Genomic DNA, 21,606 nt, shown 5'->3' on the forward strand with positions numbered 1-21,606 from the left:
CATTTTATACTGCATTTTTTTTAATGAAAGCTATTTTACTGGTGTACTGAAAGGGAGCAAAATACCACCTTAGATGATTTTCCTTATTGTTCTACTGTTTGAGACACAACTCTGGGCATGCCTGTGAACAGAAAACAGTCCGGTGGCGACCTAAGCCCATGTGTGAGGCAAGTTGCAGTGAGGAGGTGCGTGTTGGGGAAGAGGAGACAGGGGTTAAACTGCCAATGATTCAACAGGAGCAGTGGCACCAGAGCCCGGGTTGTAGGCTACCTCAAGTATTGTCGAAAACTGGCTACATATTGGTCCACCCAAACGCACTCTTAGCACGTCCAGATATAACTTCTTGGAACCGGGCCTTGTTGGACTTTTAACTTCTCAAGTCCCACTAGTTAACTCTTGGGCTCCTCTGAAACTTATGTGAGAGCGTAATGATGAACACCACAGCTTGTGCATACGTGCACCAGAATATCCCATGAGAGTGTCGCTTCCCGAGCAGGACTGGTATTGCCCACGGTCGGGGTAGATACGCACCCCGGCCTCTGACGCCGCGGCCCCCGCACTGCATCAGCAGCAGCGGCCGCCGGAGTGCAGGCAGCGTTGGGCCGCACCTACTGACAGCGTCACTTCAGCCTTAGGGCCGACCTGGGCCGCCCACAGTCCCGACGCCGCACAGCCTCCTGGTACCCCGGGAAATCCCCCGGTGACGAGAGCAAGCTGAAGCCGGGTGAGAGTGTGTGTTCGGGACAGAGAGACCCAAAGGCTAGCAAAGGAGACTCCGTGGGCGGTGAGGGATACGGGGGCTGCCGACTACATATGAGTGCAGTGCGCCGCCCGCCAGGGGAGTAAGGCACTGGAGCGGATAGCGCGCACTGCAGCCGGAGGCTAGCAGCGCCTCTGAAGGAAAGTGACACCGACACTGTGAGGCGAGGCATCGCCGACAGCAGCGCCTAAGGGTCTGCAGGCGGGCAATGACCATGGCAGGTGAGTGCACCCGCTGCCTTGTAAAGCGAGTTTGGGCTTCATACACTGCTAGTGAGCGCTACCGCCTCGGTTACTTCGCCCTCGTGTCCTCATCCCATCCTCAAAAAACGCAACCCCTGTGTTCACAGTACCTGAACGTTTCAAAGTTGGCAACACGTTGCATGGGGGAGGGGGGCCGTCAACCCATCCCCTTTTGTAATCGGAAATTGGCAACATTCACCTTTATGTTCTTGGGCATTTGTGGACTGGTGGCAGCAAATTTACTTTTTGTTATTACTTTGAATCCCCCATTTTTTAAATTTCATTTCCTCTCTCAACTTATGTACAGCAGCGCATGTACGTTTTTTATGCTGCGACATTTATCCTTTTTGATCTTTCTTCCGGGTTGCTGTACAGTCTTTGCGCAAATTCCATAACTGGAGAGCGTAGCGAAGATACAAGAGCCTCACACTCACCGTCGCCTGTCGCACACAAGTGATTTTGTATGTAGAATGTGGCCACCCAAAACAGCCTCTTTTCAAAGCTAGGGGAGACTCGAGTGTCAAGGATAAGTGCAAGAGGCAAGGTCCCCCTACTTACATTTACAAAAGATTACACACTGGGTCACAGTATACCCCCCCCCCCCCAAAAAAAAAATGCATTTAATATTTGTAAGTAGCAATCTTTTATCTTAAGAAAAACAAAGTGGTGCTCAGAAGTTACTGGCCATAGTAATGTCGTACTGCAGGTGTATAGTTTAATACCATTGTAAATGAGGCGTGAAGATAGAGACGCTTTTTTCTTGCCTTACTATGTGACCCACGTTCAAAGATTTGTAAAATTGAGGAAGTTATATCAGCTGCCTATGGAGGAGGGGCTGCGGCTTGCTCACTGAGGGGAAAGGGGAGGCTGGTACTGTGGTACAGTTTCCTGGCATTATAGATTGCACTTCTCGTTGTGCCTGCGCCGCACTGCACAAACGGTTGCACTTTTTCAAAGACGTCTTAACCTGCGCGTAACCACGTGAATGACACTTTCCTGCAAGCAGTGGCTGTTTTTGACTTTCCTATTCCACACGTTCTTGGCCGCTAAACACTGGTAAACAAAACCAGCCCTGGCGCAAATGTCAAAAGCAACACCATACTGCTGTGAGGCGAAACTAGAATGCGGCAATGGGAACTTTTATGCTTGGATCACGGCATCTAGGTATGAAAGCAGTTCCCAACTTGCTGTCTCCCAAGGAGCTAATTTGTATGGATTATTTTTGTTGTGAAGTGTTTGGGAAGTCCAAAACATATATAGCAGGCCGTGCAGTCCCCATTCCGTATAGTGCAGTATTACTCAGCACGGGGTTAGTATCACTGTGTTCTAGCAAATCTCTGAAATCCGATTTAAAAATGCAATTTGGCCACTGCTACAACCTCAGTAGCTCTGTTTTCTGCACACCAGTCTACTATCTCCTCTTGGTGTAGGCTCACCCTGACCATAGACAGCAATGGTAGCAGAATATGATTTGGGCATGGTTGTTATTGTCTAAATTGGATTGCTTTCGTAAACATATGAATTCTGTTGATTTATAACCAAACTGCAATTGATACTTGAAAGTGATACATTCTAGAAATTGTACTTACCTGCCATAAAGATCCTTTTGGTTCTAGAATTAAACTAAGAAATTATGTTTTTCAACACATGAACATTGGACTGGTGTTAGTCATTGAGAGTGCCTCATTACTTGACTGTGGAACAAGAGCTTAGGACTACCCTCTTGTAAGCCTAACTGTTCACCCACACTACCACAAACAAGAGCATTAGAATTATCTAGTTTGGCCTCTGTAAAGCCTCTGGGGAGCCACTGGACTCTGTACACACTGGTATAGTATATATAGAGCTTGCTTCCTACAGTGCTCCTTCCAGTTGCCAACCAGTTGCCTACCAACTGCAACATGCTAGATGCGCACTCACCAGTCTCCTCAGGGCCGAATCACTGCATGACTCACCATGCTATGGCTGTACCCCAGCCCCTCCTGCACCTGTGAGCTGGACCGTCCTTAGCACGTGGGCCTCATGAGCGACTCCCGGCAACATCCAGGAACAGCTACTTTGTGCGTTTTCCTCCCCCATCATTGAGGGCAGATAAGGGGGAAATCACTGTGCCGCATTCTGGTCTCCTCGCAGCCGTTTAGAAACCCCCCGGGATCCCGAGGCTGAGACGTTATGTTGAATGTATAAATTACCATCATGGCTCTAAATGGAGCCCCATTTTAAAGCATTGTTTTGAAAGTCTTGAAAAGCGAATAACCCTGGTCTACTGATTGGATTTTTGTCGTTTTGGTTTTGTTTAATTAGTTATATGGCCCGTATTATATGGATAACTGTTATATATTCTCTCTGCCTCTCCATATATGCATATTAGAAATGTTTTTTTGGGTTGGCTAAGGTATTCACCTCATCCAGGCTGTAACCACCACACTGGTCAGGGCAAGGGAGCTACCCACCTAAGATAACCCCTGATCACCCCCTTTGTAGCTTTAGCCAGAGCAGTCAGGCTTATCAATGTGTAAAATGTTTGCACAACACATACAACCCAGTGATGCAATAAATACACTACAAACGAGACTTCACAACAAGCTATATAAAAAGAAACTGTATTTCATGAAAATCACAGACCAGTACGACATAATTCAATAATACGTTTGCCAAATAGGCAATTTTCAAAACCAAGTGAAACCACCAAGAAATACTCCCAACATGGTACGTATCAAATGGAACTTCATCAGTGAATCGGGCTGCATCTTGTCACAACGTCACAGTAATGCAACTGGAGAAAGATTTCTGTTACACATATTATGAGCATCTATCATGAACACACTCTCCCTGAGTCCTGCAGTCCTGAAAGTGTGAAGATTACCCTGATGAGGCCAAAAAATGACATCATATTACATCAGGCCTGAAAATGTGGTAAATACACTGAGGGTAAAAGATATCATGTGGATAGGCTGAATCACAGGAATCCACACATCGGGTGCATGAGATCCTACTACACGGGGGTAATTTCCCTTAGTGAGAACGGGGTCTCCGTTGAGGTTTCCGTCTTGTTTCGCTCTTTGCCCAACAAGTGGCCCCTAATACGGCATACCCCCAAAGCAAATGAAAAGAAGGGGGGCACATAACGCTCCCACTGCAGCATGGAGACCTCACTGGGTCCCTTGCATGCGGGAAAGCACTAAGCAGTTGCCCGCATACATGCAGGATGGCCACTCACTTCTATGGTGTCCTCGCAAGCCACTCACCTCTGTAGAGCGTCCGGAGCCCTCCAAGGCTTGGGGACGAGGAGCCCAGCACTCCAGCCAGGCCCGGCCGACTCCTATGGTGGGAGCCCGGCCTCCTCCTAGTCATCAGTCCCTGGCTGCAGTCTATTTGGACCCACTGAAGGCCGGCTGCTCCTCTTCTTATTTCGGCCCGGGTCATGGCGAATATACCAAGGTAGGTGCCTCCTTGTGTTCCCCCGGGGGGCACTACCTTGGGCGTGCCTCGTCCGCTCTGGCTGGTAATTGGCTCCACACGACCCACCAGAAGGGAGGAATGGCACAGTTGGGAGAGTGCCTCCCACGACAACTCTTCCTGGTCACTGCGCCTCCCCAGCACTATCTCCTATGAGGTTTCCAAGCAAAGTATAGCACTCCCCAGGCGCTTAAAGTCGAAGTACCAGGTGCAGCCCCTATTGAGCCTCAGGAATCCTGGCTGGCCCATGGGAGAGCATTGGGATGGGGGCCCATGGGGGCCCAGAAACAGGAAAACATCAGCAGACTTGCATATTAGGGTCCTCTACTTATACTCAAGAAGTCTTTCATCTAATAGGGCAATTAAAGAACCTTCAGAAGTGCACAACACCCCCTTTCAATCCCAGCCCTGGCTCCAGACTTCAGTAGGGAGTAGACAAGCCCTTTGTGTGAGGGCAGGAAACAGCCTATACAAATGTAAGAGCACCTCGCCTCTCAATCTCCCAGCCCAGGAAGACTATTCATTATGCAGATGTAATACTGTTACACCTCCACCCTGTGATGGCTGTGATGGAAAGTATACACAAAGTCCAGCTGTCACTCTATCCTAGATGTGGATTGTAGTCAGGCTGCAAAACACAAGAGTCATAAGCACAGAGAAATGCCCACTTTCTAAAAGTGTCATTTCTACAATAGAAATAAAAAAAACACCTACACCACTAAGCAAGGTTTTTCATTACCATTCCAAACATATTAAACATGCTCAAGCTCCTCTTTATAGATCAGAAATTACCACTTAGACATATATAAGGGAATTCCCAACGCAAACCTATGAGAGGAGCAGCACTCACACTAGTGATAAACTAAATAGGTTGTTTGTCACTACTAGGACATGTAACACATAAAAATATGTGTCCTACCTTTTACTTACACATCACCCTGCCCATAGGGCTATAAAGGACCTGCCTACCTTAGGGGTGACTTGGGTGTAGTAAAAAGAGAGTTCAGGCCTTGACAAGTCGTTTGCCAAGTCAATGTTGCAGTAAACTGCGCACGCAGGCACTGAAGTGACAGGCCTGAGACAAGATTGAAAGGCTTCTCCTGTGGGTGGCGCAATCTGCACTGCAGGCACACTAGTAGCATTTAATTTACAGGTCCTGCGTATATTGTTTACCACTTTACAAGGATCTACAGGTAAATTAAATACGCCAAACAGGCATAAGGCAGTTATACAAAGTTTTGTGGGAGAGAGAACATGCACTTTAGCATTGATCAGCAGTGGTATAGTGCCCAGAGTCCTAAAGCCAACAAAAAGAGGGTCAGAAAAAAAAGGAGGAGAAAGGCAAAACGTTTGGGTATAACCCTGCAGAAAGGGCCATTTCCAATACATATATATGTGTGCAAGTGATGTAAGCATGTAACTTACATTTTACCTAAATTGTGCACATAGTCCCATATTTTTGTGAATCTGCCGTTTTGGGTGGTAATATACTATGAAGCACTTTATAAATGCAATTACAGTACAATGCAATAAATGACGCACTGGTTCCATAGTGAAATACATTAGATAGACACGTATTGAGAGAGCCTAGAGGAAACTGAGAGCCTACTCGAGGAGTGGGACGGCTGGCATCAAAAAACAGTTACATTACTGGTACCCTGTGCCCGATTTTGCAATACATTTTTCAGGTCCTATTGCAGTTTCAGTCCGGCACCTTTGACGTGTATCAAATCCTTACAATAAAGTTTCTAGGGGCTGACAAAATTGAATGTTTTCATGGATAGCAGGGTGAACTAACTTGTTCATTGGCACTTCACAAAGGAGAAATCCATTGGCGCTCATTGTATCAACTTTGAACAGATGGAAAAAGTGCATGGTGATTCAGACCGTATCATGCATGCAGAACTGTTGTGCTGGCCTTTGGATGGTTAATTTCACACAATTAGAAAACAGTCGTTCCCACAAGTGCCGTGAAGCGTCATTGATTGTTCATACCGCTGTACGAAAGCACCTATAATGTTGCATAGCCACTAGGATGCTCACACGGTGGGGTAAATGTTCATTTTTGGCCAAGTTGTAACTGCAGGAGGATGTTTTCAGCTTAAGGTGCGTGGATCCAGACAGATACAGTATGCAGATAATGACTTGAGTAAGACAGATGCAACCACTTTGTGCTTCAGAAGGATTGGATGGGGGTGAAGGGGTATTGCCGTTGGTACTTTTAAAATAAATACTTGCTATTAGTTTTTATTTTGGGACAAATTGCACAAACCGTCACTTGTTCTCTGCCTGTCATGCACAGTTTGTCTGCATGTATTATGTGTACAGCAGACTTATAAATATCACGAGTCCCCCAGAGTATACAGGAGACCCTTTTTGTATGATTTCATATTGCAGACATTTCCATAAAAACAAAAAATATGACAATTTGAAAACGTTCCATTGTTTATATCACTGTTAAGTGTGGAATTTGATGTGTGCAGTGCTTCTACGAAGAGGCGTTACACTGATGTTTTTACTGGCCTATATTAGTCCATTCCACGTGAAATGGGAGGGGTGCTATTTATGCTTTTCGGATGCCCAAGTAAATACCCTCTACTCTCCAAGTCGTGCCCACAAGTTGAAAGTACACGTGCATCATATCTTCAAACTATTCAAGTTCATAGCGGCTGTAGAATCGCCCCTTGTGCACCTGACCCAGTCCTCTGACTGCAGGAAGAGCTCGTGTCACACTTCCTTTGTCAGCATGACGACACAGTATTAGTGGCACCGCACGCACGCAACGCAGGCAGTGCCTTTTCCTGTTCTACTGCATTATTCACCCTTCTCACTCTGCTCAGCTGTAGAAAGCGAGCAGATGATTGTTCGGCACCTCACACAATCTCCACTAAGAGGGCTACGCTGTTTTACTCTGGTTAGGTCTGGTTTGCCGGTTACCTCACATGATCACTAGAAAAAAAGCTTCAAGAAACACTACAGAGAGAGTAGGGTTTTGTCTGCACCCATGTTGCTTACCGCGAATACAGGATTTGACGGGGCAGAGGTTGTGTGCTGCAGCTGAAAACAAAAAGGGCCTGTTGGACTCCTATTGGCTCTTGTGGGGTTTCCCCTTATCTAAGTTGGCCTTTGCATCAAAACGTAACGATGCAGCAGTTAGTGACCTCTTTAAGGCTGCCAAGTAGGGCTGGTGCCCCATCTGTAACTGTCTTGTTCCCTCACCCCACTTTGTCCCACCACCGGCAATAGCCACAGTTAGCAAAACCAGACCCTGCCCTCTCTGTCTGGGATCAGCAAAGTTGTTCCTCCTGACATTTCACATTTTACTTACTCTTGCATTCCCTAAGCGTATTTGCGTTTTCCAGGATAGTGCTTTTCTGCAGCTTTTTTTCTGCAACCTATTACTCTTCTATAGTGCCTTCTCTGAAAAAAGTCACCTCTCAATCTGTGTGAGTTCAAATTGTAGGTGGATGTTTATAAGAGGCCTCGAATGAGAGTTGTGTAGGTCAGACCGAAAGCAGTGCAAATTTCTCACAGTGCCAAGGTCAGTGGGTCATAAAGGGCTTCAGAATATATGCTTATCTAATCCTTGTTCTCTGAAGAGCACAGAGCTGTGGTCAGGTGTGCCAATTGTAATTGTTGTTCTATGCCAAAATGTTCCTTGTGTGTGTATGATTTAGTGACGTGAAGGAGATGCAAGTAAGTACATGTAGGAGAGAATGAAAAGAGGGCGCTGAAAAGAAAAGATGTGAGGTCTGAGATGTTAATAGTCTGTTTCAGAAACATATGAAGAGGAAGAGTGTAAGTTTCTAAACAACACTTCACAAAAGACTGCTGTAAAAAGGAGAACAGAGTGATTGTGACACTCCCAAGATCTCTACTCCTTTCACATACCATAGGGATATTCATTTCGGTCTTCTGTATTAAACTTTTACATTACCTTGTATGTAAATGCGTATATATATATATATATATATATATATATATATATTTTTTTTTTTTCTCACTAAAAAAAGCAAAGCTTACAGGGACGTTATAGCTAGGTTCACATTTTACATGTACAAAACCATAGAAATTCAGCAGTTAGTTATCTCAAGTAACTATAACTCACGCCTCTGCCATGCACCGTTTTCTCATCAAAAAATTTACAGCAATGTTACAGAGAAATTTCAATGATGTAATAGAAGACGTTATGAGTGTTGTATTATGTCAAGTAATTAGCAGTGCACGACAAGGGTGCGAGTTATAGTTACCTTAGAAAACGAGTTATAGTTACTTGAGATAACTGTAACAATAACTGCTGAATTTCTATGGTTATGTGCATGTAAAATGTTAACCTAACTATAACGTCCTTGTAACCCTTGTTTTTATAGTGAATTTCTTTGTTTTTTTAATGTAAAAGTAATATTTAATTACCATACGGTAATCCAACATTCACTGCGCATGGCCTTTGGCTGTGCGCAGCAGGGGTGTGACCGCAGGGCCTTGCCTATGGCCAGGTCCTGCGACCAACCCACCGCATGCAGCCAACCCCGCACAGTGCACAGCCTCTGGCTGTGAGCGGTGGGGTGTTGGCCCCTGTTCTTGGTCTGCGGCCAGTCCCTGTCACCAACCCCCAAATTAAATGAAAAAGTTTGCAAAGCCCAAACAAATGCCCAAAGTCGTCAAGGATGCTGGTAGCAGTTAGTCCTGAGGAAGTGGGGGAAAAGTGGTGAAAGAAATCAAAGAACATAAGCCCTCGGAAGTCAATAATGAATAAAGAGCCAGTTTTTAAGGCTTTGAGGAATTGCATATTGGTGATGGAGTGAGGAAGAGAGTTCCATAGCTTGGGTGCAGCCACCAAAAAAGGCTCTACCGCCCCACCTTGCTTTTCGGGGTTTAGAAACAATTAAGAGGTTTTGACTTGAGTATCGAAGCTGTCTGGAAGAAATGCACAATTGAAACATGTATTTAATTCCTCCATGCCCAATGTTATACAGTGCCTTGTGAAAAATACATAAAACGTTCAAAGTAATAAGTTTGTTCTCAGGGAACCAGTGGAGCTTTCAAATTCCTGCTGAAAGTGATTGAGATTTGGGAACATCAAGAAACAGTCTTGCTGCCGCACTTTGGACCAACAGAAATTTAGGCTATAACTGCCAGGTAGAGCGCATTACAGTAGTCTAACCTGGATGAGATAAGTGCCAATGCAACTTGCTTATATGCCGAAAAGGAAATATAACAAATACTTTCCTAAGAGTCCCGATTGTCCAGAAACAGGCTGAAGCCGTCCAGTTAACCTGAAGGCCAAATGATAAGTTCTTGTCAATCAGTACTCCCAGGTTCTTCGCAGAATCTGTTGGAGTGGGTAATGCACCCAGCATGCCTGGCCATCACAAGTGGGTCCAAATGGATGGTTGACTGCCAAAGATCAAGAGCTCCATCTTGTCTCAATTAAGTCTAAGATAGTTTTTTTCCCATCCACCTGGACACTGCCCGCATGCAGTTATTAAAGTTTGTGTCAATTTCCCCCATGTCCTTAGAGATGGGCACAATTATTTGTGTGACATTGGCGACAAAGCCTGAAACCCAAAGGACCTTTTATGTTTTGCCAGTGGGAAAACATAGAAGTTGAACAATAATTCATACTCAATGAAGAACCCTAATGAACCCCATATGGCAGAGTGATGGACTCTAAACAGAACTGATCCACAAAGGCAGTCAACACGGGTGGGAGGTACACAGCTCGCCCCCCCTGGGCCAGTTTTGTCCCCGGGGATGCCATCCTCCTTGTCCTACCATCTTTTTAAAGAGGGGGGAGGTATGAGGCACCCCTCCCTAAGGCAATATTGGCCCTGGTGACCCCAGCACCTGGGGCCTAGCCAGCATCAAAAGGCAGGAGGCATGCTGCTTCCTCCCCAGGCCAGTATTGGCCCCAGGGACCCCATCCCCAAGAGCCTGCCCAGCATCTGAAGGGGGGCAGCCAGCCCCCCTCCCCGGGCTGATATTGGCCCGGGGCTCAGGGCCTTCCCAGCATTTAAAGGGGGCAGGAGGGCACACAGCCCCCCTCCTTGAGCGAATATTGACCCCAGAGACTCAATCCCCCAGGGCATCGCCACCATTTAAAGGGAGAGGGGGGCATGCAGCCTCCACCCTGAGCTAGTATTGGCCCCGGGGACCCCTTTACTCAGTGCCTCTCCTCAAAAATTGGGTGTTTTTGCCCCATCCAGGGCACCTATTTCCTCACTGGAAGGCCGTGGGGGAGCATCAGTGCCCCCGCAGCTCCCGTGGCCTACTTGAGGGAGCCATTTTTTCATCTGCTTCCCTGCACGCTTCACAGCGGGCAGGAAAACAAATGAAAAGTCTCCTCCCAGCTGGCCGGAGCATTTTTTCTGCTCCTGCCTACCAGGAGCGGATTTACTGTCTGCTCCCGCTTGGCAGGAGCTTTAAATTGCTCCCTATGTCCTGGGGTACGCACCTCGGGACATAGGGTACCGGCCCTGAGGGATTGGGTCCCTAGAGCCATTAATTGTTCTAGAAAGGGGGGGTCTCTGAGGCTGATTGCGGCCCAGGAATGGGGCCCTCGCAGCCCCCCTTTCCCATTCTTTAACTTGGCCTGGCCCTGGAGAGGTGGTGATCCCCTAAGCTGAAAATGGCCTGGGAGGGGGCTAAGTGCTCCCCTTCCTTTTAAACTTGCACATCTGGGCCCCGGGGGCTGTTGCCCCCCCACCCCCTGAATTTATTCAGTCAGGCCCCAAGGGGTTGACGGTCTTCATTGTCGATATTGGCCTGGGGAGGGTGGGCATGCATATGCCCCCCCCCCCATAATATTATAAAAGGGACCTGCACACATGGGGGGGTCAAATAAAAAACACAAGCGTGGGAGACTGCACTTTTTAAAATGTTTGCATGGATTGGCGTATCCTCTGCAAATTGGTGGCAAAAATGAAAAAAAATGTTTTTTGGCCCTGGCGGTGTTTGCCTGTGGGACCACACTACCAGGTCAAGGGCGTCAGGGTATTCCTGCCTTGCCCCCTTCTGCATTTGTTTTTAATGTGTTTCTTGAAACCCTGCTAGCTTTCTGCCAAATGTGGTGTCATTCCGTTCAGCGGTTCGGGCTGTAGTCCTGTCTATAAAAGCTATGGGAAATTGCACAGGGTAAATACTTTTTGGGCCTCTCCCCCTTTGTCTAGGTCCCTGCTTGACGGATCACCCTGTCTGTTTCCAGACAACAGCTGAAGTGACCAGGATACTAGTTTTGAAAATTTAGTGAAGATTCATCATTCGGCACTGAAGTTATTAGCCAAACAGGCAATGGAAACTAGGTCCTAACAATGACTACCTACTGGCCACCGCCAGTAGGTAATATGTAGATGTGCATATATATATATATATATATTATATATAACACCAACTCCTCCACAATAAAAAGGACACGCTCGGACACTAGTCGTCAGTGCATATGTTTAGTGAAGCAATGACTCCTTGAACATATTAAACATATGCACTGATGACTAGTGTCCGACCACGTCCTTTTCATTGTGGAGGAGTTGGTGTTGTATATAAGTGGATTGCTGGGTCAGTGCTCGGACCGCCACCGTTTTTGAGCCTCGGGATTCCAGCAATTGTGTGCTGATATATATATATATATATATATGTGTGTTTATAGTGTTTTTTTGCCAGCTCTTTATCCTTTAATCTGTTGTTTTGTCTTCACATTTTTCTTCTGCGTATTGCAGCATGGGGCTGTGATTAAACCCACTTCATCTATTAGCTGACTTTAGACTTTACTGTAAGTGACTGCATTCTGCTTTTTCACAAAGAGCACATCTGCCCACAAAGTACTGCCTTTAGCCATTGTTTTTTTTTTTTAGCAAGGGACTGGCTACTCACCCAGCAACTGAGTTATACAAAAATCTTGACAAAACTAAAAGGCTACCAGCCAACATCACACTTATTGGCTTTGCTTGTGTTTTCTTCTGTCTAACTTTTGCCTCCAACAAAAAGCTGTGTGGCACTCACTGTGTAATATTTACAAAAATGTGTTTGTCCTAATTTAGAATACTCTCCATCCTATTTGTGTTTGTTTGAATTGCTTTCCAGTTGTACATGAACATAAAATAGGAGAATCACACAGTACATGGGGCAAACATGATATGTGAATGTGTGTGGTTAAATAATTTTGACACTCTTCACAAACTGTCCTTATGTCTTGTGTGATAAATTCAGACAGTCCATACTATAACATTTTCTAAAGTAGGTATGGGCCTCCAAATCCAGTACATCTTACATTTCGCTATGAATTATTGATGAAAAGACACAATGGGGGTCATAGTGACCCTGGCGGACAGTGGTATTTTGGAGAAAGGTACTGCCAACAGGCTGGCGGTACCTTTCCTCAAAATATGACATTGGCGGTTTGGCTCAAGCCAAACCGCCAATGTACCACTCCGTCCGCCAGGGTGGTAACAGCAGCCACGCTGGAGACTTCAGTCTCCAGCCAGGCGGGCGTCACTGTCCCACCCACGGCATAATGACCCCACCTACCGCCATGGTTTTCGTGGCAAACTTACCGCCATGAAAACCATGGCGGTAGGCACTATCAGTGCCAGGGAATTCCTTCCCTGACATTGGTAGGGGTCTCCCCTGCCCCCCTCAGAGTCCTCCTCCACCCTCCCCCTCTCCCTCCCAAACCCCGACATACACGCACATTCACGCACCAACATACACACGCATACACACAGTCATACCTACATCCACCCACAAATGCATACATTCATTCACACACACATCAACACACACTGACATACATTCTAGCCCACACGCATTCACACCACACAACATGCACGCACACTCACACCCATTCATGCACACACGCATTCTACATGCCACACACCTGCATGCACGCACACAATCACATACACACACACACACACAACACCCCCCCTCTCTGTCGGAGCACCGACTTACCTACTTGCAGGGGGTCCTCTGGCAGGAGAAGGTACGCGGCACTGCTGCCAGCAGCAGAGTCTGCCAGCAGAACACCGCCAGACCGTATCATGTGTCATGATACGGTCTGCTGCGGTCTACTGGCGTGGAGCTGCTGCTGGCAGCAGCGCCACCTTACCAGCCTCCGCCGCCATGACCGTAGCCGGAATTCCGCCAGCCCTCTACAGTCATAATATGGCGGACGGTATGTAGCCGCGGCAACAGTATTTTGGCAGCCGTCGCGGCGGTGGACAGTTATTACCGCCAGTGTTATAATGAGGGTCAATGTTCTTTACATTTCCATATTGTATGGACAAAGGTATTAGACTCTTCTCTACATCTCTGACGGGTTGGATAGTATACCAACCCCACTGAGTACAACTTCGACCTGTGGTTATAGATTCTCTGTAGCACTTTTAGTTGAATGATCCTAAAGATGAACTCAATAGTCACATCATAGGCTTTCTCTGTTTACTTCTAGCTTGTGGCTGTTGCTATTTTCTTCAACTTTTTAATCCTCTAGTATTCTTCTGTCTGTGTATAGTACTATCGGTATGTTTGGTGCTTGCATGAATATCTCCAATTCTCTGTCAATAACCTAGGTACTGCAACTGTGCAAGGCATCATAGTGCTTCCCAAACTCATTTACCTACCTTTCATCAGTAGTTAGTCGGCGGTTTGTTTAGTTTGTCATCTCTCCTTCCCACCTGGTAGTTTCTTCACATTTTCCCTGCTTTATTGCTAATCTCGTAGATCCTTTCCCTAGTTCCCAATTAATGGACTTTAGCTGTCTCATTGACCATTTTCTTATATTCATCTTTAGGTCAATCCACTATCTATAATGGCTCGGAGTCTGTCTACATTGATAAGCCATCACTGCTAATAGTATTTCTGTATCCACAACTCAGAGCAGTGCCTGAAACACTAATATTGGGAGGTCGAGATTTAGCTTATGAAAGGGCTTCTCCTGGATGCCAAGACTGAAAACCTGAAAAGGGAAGAGGACTGGTGTATGCTTGAGGATGGGGGGAGGGGCAGATGGGGCTATGAGTTTCCCACCATGAGGGCCCACCAGAAGATTCTGCATTTGTTCCAGGGCTGAATATGGCAAAGGAACATTGCCATGTACTTAGTGATTGCCTGTTGAGTGAAATGTACCAGTGATTGACCAGTGGTCATCAGGTTTGTATAGAACAATTAAAAAATGTTTTTAAGGTCTGATTGAGTGTGTTATGCATCACATGGAGTGACTTAATGGCGGTGCTTGAATTCTGTGTTTCATTTTGCCTCTGTTCCAAAGAGAAGTATGTTCCTGGCATCAATGACACGTGAGACCCTCCTTTTCAAAGAAAAGTTTTTATTGTAAAATTCTACTTGTAAATACTCTCGTTCATTTGAATGGTACATCATTTAGAGCAAGACTTTAGATGCTGTGACATGAGGTCAGAGCGTTAGCAAACAGCCAGACCTCAATGTACAGTGAATGTGTTTCAAGAGTCTAGTCAACACTTGGGGCCAGATGTACCAAAGGATTTTACACCTTCTGTGTCTATGGGAAAAAGGTTTAGTACATATGGCCCTTGCTGCTTAGAAACTTCTTCCTGTGTTTTTGAAGTGTCAGAATGTGGTCTGGCTCTCATTGCATGGTTCATGCTAACAAAATAACAAAAAAATATGTATGATATTGGCTCCTAAGATGGTAATCATATGTTGCATTGCACTGTTGAATCAAAGCACAAAGTAAGGCAGAATTGAATATGTTTAGATAAAGTGTTCCAGAAGCGGTGTCAGCTACTCAAATGGATTGACTCAACAGAGGGTGAGTGAGAATAGGTTGTGGTGTGACTTATGAGTTACAATGCTTCTTAGAAATAGTCAGGTTTTCTCTTTGAAAGTTCTGGAGACTATGTACATATTTTCAGTGGCTCAGAGGGCTCAAATCATGCCATAGCACTTAACAAACTGTACCAAAGTACAGCATGAGGACCAAAAAACACGGTTGCAGTGGTCTGATGAGAAGACATCAAGGAATTAGGTGACATTTATGAAGTGGTTAGTCTGGGTGTAGTGAATGGACAGAGTTTTGAGTATGTTTAAATTACCATAACAGGTTTTTCTTCATATGAACTGGGAAGAGGAGCTCTGGATCAAACTGGATATTTGGTATTTCGTGATTAAGCTGCTCTTGGATTAGTGGAGTGGGAGGAGTGTGGCCAGTTAGGGAAAATAACTTTGGTTGTAGCATTCCATTTTGTTGTCAGCGTGAGACAGTCCCTCTCATGGGTGTGCATAGCCGAATCTAATTCAGACAAACGGCCAACATTTTCATGTCTTTAAAAAATATTAAATGTTTGCATACTTGATGACTAAGAAGCAGAGTACGCTAACTAGCGCCTAAACGAGTGAAGTGTAAGCACTGGAAAGTTGGCTTGAGAGGATGTATTACTGCTGTAGTTCAGACAAGTGCTCAAAATCTGTGCGAGCCCAGGACTACTGATTAGGTTCTGTTTTGAAGGAAACACTTTATTTAGGTGAGCGCTTTCTGCAAGTCTATTCAGTCCTTTAGATATTGGGTTAGGATAGTGTAGGTTATAGCTTCAAAGACAAGGGAGAGGTTGAGGAATCATCTACATCATGTAAATGCACATAGTGAATAACTTTTTTGGGAAAGAACAAAGCACTGTCATTGTACTGCAAAGGACAGAAATCCAGATTGGTATGTACTTACAGAATTATTTGATCCGATTATGTTTTTATAGTTGTTACGTGGCAGCTTTGTCCAAAATGTTTCAGAGCAATAGTGATTTTAACGAAGTAGTTCATCAAGTATGATTGGAGTAAGGGCCTATTGAGTAATATAATTTCTAGAGCTTGTCTGAGAGAGTTTCAGAGCCTTCGGACCGAAATATTTTGATGGCAGAACTATTTTGAGGGCGCTGGGCTCATAGTGAGTTGTGACTGTTGAAAACAGATGAGGTGCAAGCATATAAGGCTGTTTTTTATATTTGTAGGACCCTTTGGATTTGAATTGACTTGCATATTTCATTGGTTGTCAGGCGCTCTGCTCATGGCTAGTCCAATGTTGAGATTTGTAAACAGAGGAAGTTCTCAGCTTCTTACTTTAAAGTGTACACTGCTAGCTGCAGTTGAGTCACACTATTTGCTTTATAAAGAGGAAGTGTGTGAGGTAGTTAATTTTTCGAACACTGTTTTCATGATAAAAGGTGAATGTACTTCAAACCACCACCTTATCTATTTTAGCATTTTACTGACGCCAAATCTATACTGCAGTGACACACTCAAATAAATATTGCTGTGAATAGTTCATAAATCACCTGTTATTCAATTCAACAATGTATGTTATTCTTATCAGTCCAACCATGATGTGAATTGCATTGCCTGGTCAACACTAAGAACAAGTGAGGTCCAACAGAAGGAATAATTATTTTAAATGTTCAGATGACGACTCAGTGGTTGTTGTAGATAAGCATTTTTTAAAACCTTTATTTTTCAGTTTTATAGCAAACAGCAGTAGTTGGAATATAAGACATACAGCATTGTGGGCATATTACGGGAAAGTACATCAAAAATCAATCGGCCTTTACATGATTTCTGAGGGCCCAACCAGAAGACAGTCTCTCTCCACTCATAGGCACTTCAGGTTGTTCCAAGCCGTAGGGTCCTCTCCCCCATCCACATGTGTCCCATCACCCCCCTCGTCAGCCATGCTTTCACTGTCTGAGGTGACCATGGTGGCCTCGGGGTCTAGGAATGTGTCACATTGCGAGGTCCTAAACCACGTTGTCATCTTTCCTATTGAGATTTATGTGAGATTCCTTAGCCAAAGCCCATTCCTGTATATCACTATGCCAGTGGTTAAAGTCCGATGCTCCTTGTCCCATCCAGGTAATGGTGATCCTGCTTCTGGCCAGAACTAGCGTCAGAAATTGGCGCATCATCTTCCTACCTTTTGGACTTTTAAGGTTGCCCGGTAGGCTGCTTTGTGGTGTAAGTTCAAGGTGTAGGCCATGGTCCTCTTTAAATCTGCAGCACCCGGTTCCAAAAACACTGCACCTCCCGGCACTGCCATGCTAAATGTAAAAAGCCTGCTCTGCTATCACCTCATCAAGGAAAGTAGATAAGCATTTTTAGCTGTCTTTCCCTAAAGCTATTGGATGAATTGTTTAAAAAACACAGTTTATCAGTGGTTTCTAAAATACTGTGTATGCACCAGCTGCCTGTCCTGAGGGAGTTGCAGACCTGCTAACTTCAAAACAGCTTTCACTGTGTGAGAGGGGATAGGGTGATGAAGGGGTGTTATGCCAAGCACTGACCATTCCTGCCTTCCCAAAACTCAAAGAAAGCTTCCGAGGCTGCCACTGATGTGCAGTTGCGATGACAGCCGCTGGACATCAAATGCACAAAATACACAACCCACCACACACAACCCTTTGCTTAGGTTTCCAGCTAACGTTACGTGTGACGTGTTATTGGCTCAGCACCAGGTGACTGTGTGAGTTTTTTTTTTTGTAAATGCAATTTTATGGTTTTACATAATCAAGCAACAACTATATCTTGTGCAATGGTTTATAATATTCGTTATTCACCTGCTCGAGCAGTGTGGTCTGATCGGAGAAGGATGTTCATCCATCATTACATTTACCACTATTCATTATTATGCTGTGAGTTGACCAGAAATATGGAAATGAGTGCAGGCAGAGAAAGAGAAAAAAGGAAAAGAACCAATACATTAACAACACGAAATTACCAGTGTGCCTCAGCGATCCTTAATAAACAGGTTGTACTGTGCAATGTTTGTTTCCTTAGCTGCACCAACCGTGGTATTATATCTGTCCTCAAACACCTTCTGTTTAAAGGTGGGAAGGGCTGACATCTGCGGCCACTAGGGACCGTGTACGTTTGGTAGGTTTGGAGTTGCTCAATGTTGAGTTTCACCAGTTACAACGTCCACCGTACTTGTTCCTTCAATTTTCGATAAAAAATGTAAAAATCATACTACAGAGCGGTCAGACTAATAGATTCAGTTTTGAGGGGATTTTTTTTGCAACTAAAACTAGTTGAAGTAAAAGAGGAAGAGGCCAGTTTCGGGAACATTTTTGAAAGAATACATTTTGAACGAAACAGTTACCAGAAAAAAAAATATTTCTTGATAATCTTCTATGCATGGATATTCGACAGTGATTATTTTGGAGGCTACACCTCCTAAAGGTGTCGTCATTAGATATCGCTTTCCCACACAAAACGCCTACAGATTCACAGTGGGCTGCCCGCGACCTTCAAACAAACCACCAACTCTTTGCACGGGTCGCGGATACATAACTTTTAAAATGCCACTGCAGAAAGAGTGAAATAGAAAGACACTTTCATTTTAAGGTAGGTGACGTTGAGCAGATTGTCAGTTCGGGTGATGGGTGACATTTTAATGTGCAAATGTCAGTTTGCAAAGTGCAGTGCACCTCCCTTAATGACACCAGAAATGCAGCCAGCTGCACGCCCTACTTCGGAGACTATCACATCTGACTGCCGTTTTCATACCTCGGAAAAACAATTTTCTTGTTCTCTTGTGATGCCACAATGGCTTTACATGGGTTTGCACTCTCACTTGCAGATTACCCATCTGAGGAATATACTCCTGTTCTTGATTATCTATGGTACTCCATGATCGTTTTACCTAATGTTGTGACTCCACGGGGGCATGGGGTGGCTTCCTAGAGTTGCTTAGTGCTGCTCCTCGCAAGATACAATTAATTTTGGGGAATGTCCCTGCCCTGTCAATGCTCCACTTTTGTTTAGTCTTGAGACATAAAAAGGAAAATACCATAAACACTCAATGACTCAATTTATGGATTGGGCTCATTGTGATCTTTTTGTTGTTTTCTCCTCTTGCTGCATTCATTCCTCTCACCTATAGTATATCTCGTGTAAGCAAAGGATATTGTCTGTCATTGATTATGGTGGTGCAAATAAGCTGTTTGTCTTGTATTGAAAAACAATAAAATGTATTAAAAATAATGACATAAGCAAGCTTCTGCCTTTAACCCCTTCGCTGCCAGGCCTTTTCCCCCTCCTGTGCCAGGCCTTTTTTTGCCTATTTGGGGCAGTTCGCGCTTAGGCCGTCATAACTTTTTGTCCACATAAGCTAACCAAGACAAATTTGTGTCCTTTTTTTCCCAACATCCTAGGGATTCTAGAGGTACCCAGACTTGTGGGTTCCCCTGAAGGAGGCCAAGAAATTAGCCAAAATACAGTGAAAATTACGTTTTTTTTTTAAAAAAATGGGAAAAAGTGGCTGCAGAAGAAGGCTTGTGGTTTTTCCCCTGAAAATGGCATCAACAAAGGGGTTGCAGTGCTACACTCACCAGCTTCCCAGCTTTCAGGAACAGGCAGACTTGAATCAGAAAACCCAATTTTTCAACACAAATTTGGCATTTTACTGGGACATACCCCATTTTTACAATTTTTTGTGCTTTCAGCCTCCTTCCAGTCAGTGACAGAAATGGGCATGAAACCAATGCTGGATCCCAGAATCCTAAACATTTCTGAAAAGTAGACAAAATTCTGAATTCAGCAAGGGGTCATTTGTGTAGATCCTACAAGGGTTTCCTACAGAAAATAACAACTGAAAAAGAAAAATATTGAAATTGAGGTGAAAAAAAACATCAATTTTTCTCTTCGTTTTACTCTGTAACTTTTTCCTGCACTGTCAGATTTTCTAAAGCAATATACCGTTACATCTGCTGGACTCCTCTGGTTGCGGGGATATATAGGGCTTGTAGGTTCATCAAGAACCCTAGGTACCCAGAGCCAATAAATGAGCTGCACCCTGCAGTGCGTTTTCATTCTATACCAGGTATACAGCAGGGATGTGGAATTCCTATTGCCTGATGCCCAGGACATCTGGTTTGGGGTCAAGGCCAACAAGTTTTTATGTTTACTTTGTCCTTGGGACAAGTAGGCCCAACCCTCTGCAGCACAAACCCTTTGGTTGCCTGTTTACAGAAAGTGGAACTCTCTGCAGTTGAGGTAATGTGTTTCCAATAGATAATGCTGTTCGAACTTGTATTTATGGTTCATTATTTGAAAGCCTTCATTATTAGGGTGAGTGCTGTAAATAAATGTTTTAAGGTCACACTTCACTACTGACGTTGGTTCGAGTACAAAAAAAACCAAACGTGTATACACATGTTTGAAAAGTTTAGGCTATGAGGCTAAGTATAATGCTCCCAGAATGCTCTCTGATTAGATGCAAATGAAGTGTCATTTAGTAAAATGTTTTGATGCATGCTAGTTTTTCCCAAAAATATTTCTAATGGAAAATCAGTGTAACCATTTTCAACACGATTATGGGAAGCATGAAAATAAACAAACACTGACAAAGCCAACTGATCTGACATATTTTTATAAGTCTTTTAGTTTCATCAATGCGTGTCTTGTTTTGACATGGCTTTTGTAACACTTTATTGTTGTGGGAGCTACCAGGCCCTCAACATTGTAACAAACACTGGCAACAAAAAAACCAAAACGTTTTTGAACTCTAAAAGCACACGTTGCCACCAGTGGCATAACAAAGGCCCCGCAGCCGCCCTCCAGGGGGCCCCTTCAGCACAGCACCTGCCCTGAGTGAGTCTGGATAGGGGGCTCCTCCATGTTCTTTGCAAAGGGGCACCCTCCAGTTTCGTTACGTCACTGATTGCCACTGTAGTTCCTGACACTGAACAAAACTACTTTGTGTGCCAATATGCTCCTTGTGGAAAAGCAGAATGCAATCACTCACAGTAAAGCCAGCCAAAAGAGAGAGAAATAGAAGTTTAATAAAAACAAAATGTCTTTGTTAACACCAGACCTAATTAGGGACCAAGACCCACATGTAGGTAGCTTTTTGCATGTCACAAACAGCGACTTTCGCTGTGTGCGACGTGCAAAAAGCACATTGCGATGCTTAAACCCAGTTTTGCGATTCGGTAACCTGGTTACCGAATCGCAAAACGGGTTTGCGACTCGCAATTAGGAAGGGGTGTTCCCTTCCTAATTGCGACTTGCAGTGCAATGTAGGATTTTTCTGTGAACGCGGGCGCAAACCAATCGCAATTTCAAATGGGTGCTAACACTTTCGCAAAAGGGAAGAGGTCCCCATGGGACCCCTTCCCCATTGTGAATGTC

At 44.7% G+C, this 21,606-nt stretch overlaps 1 protein-coding gene across 1 annotated transcript in view; it reads left to right on the plus strand.

Annotated features, from left to right (window-relative positions):
- Positions 1-702: 702 nt before the first annotated feature.
- Positions 703-21,606, plus strand: part of REL (REL proto-oncogene, NF-kB subunit) — a 266,069-nt gene continuing 245,165 nt past the window's right edge. Inside the window, exon 1 of the mRNA XM_069234380.1 lies at positions 703-981. Within this exon, the coding sequence (XP_069090481.1) occupies positions 969-981 (13 nt within the window). The 5' untranslated portion in view covers positions 703-968. The remainder of the gene's footprint in view (positions 982-21,606) is intronic.

The sequence above is a fragment of the Pleurodeles waltl genome, chromosome 5 (genome assembly GCF_031143425.1).
Source record: "Pleurodeles waltl isolate 20211129_DDA chromosome 5, aPleWal1.hap1.20221129, whole genome shotgun sequence".
Classification (NCBI taxonomy): Eukaryota; Metazoa; Chordata; class Amphibia; order Caudata; family Salamandridae; genus Pleurodeles; species Pleurodeles waltl.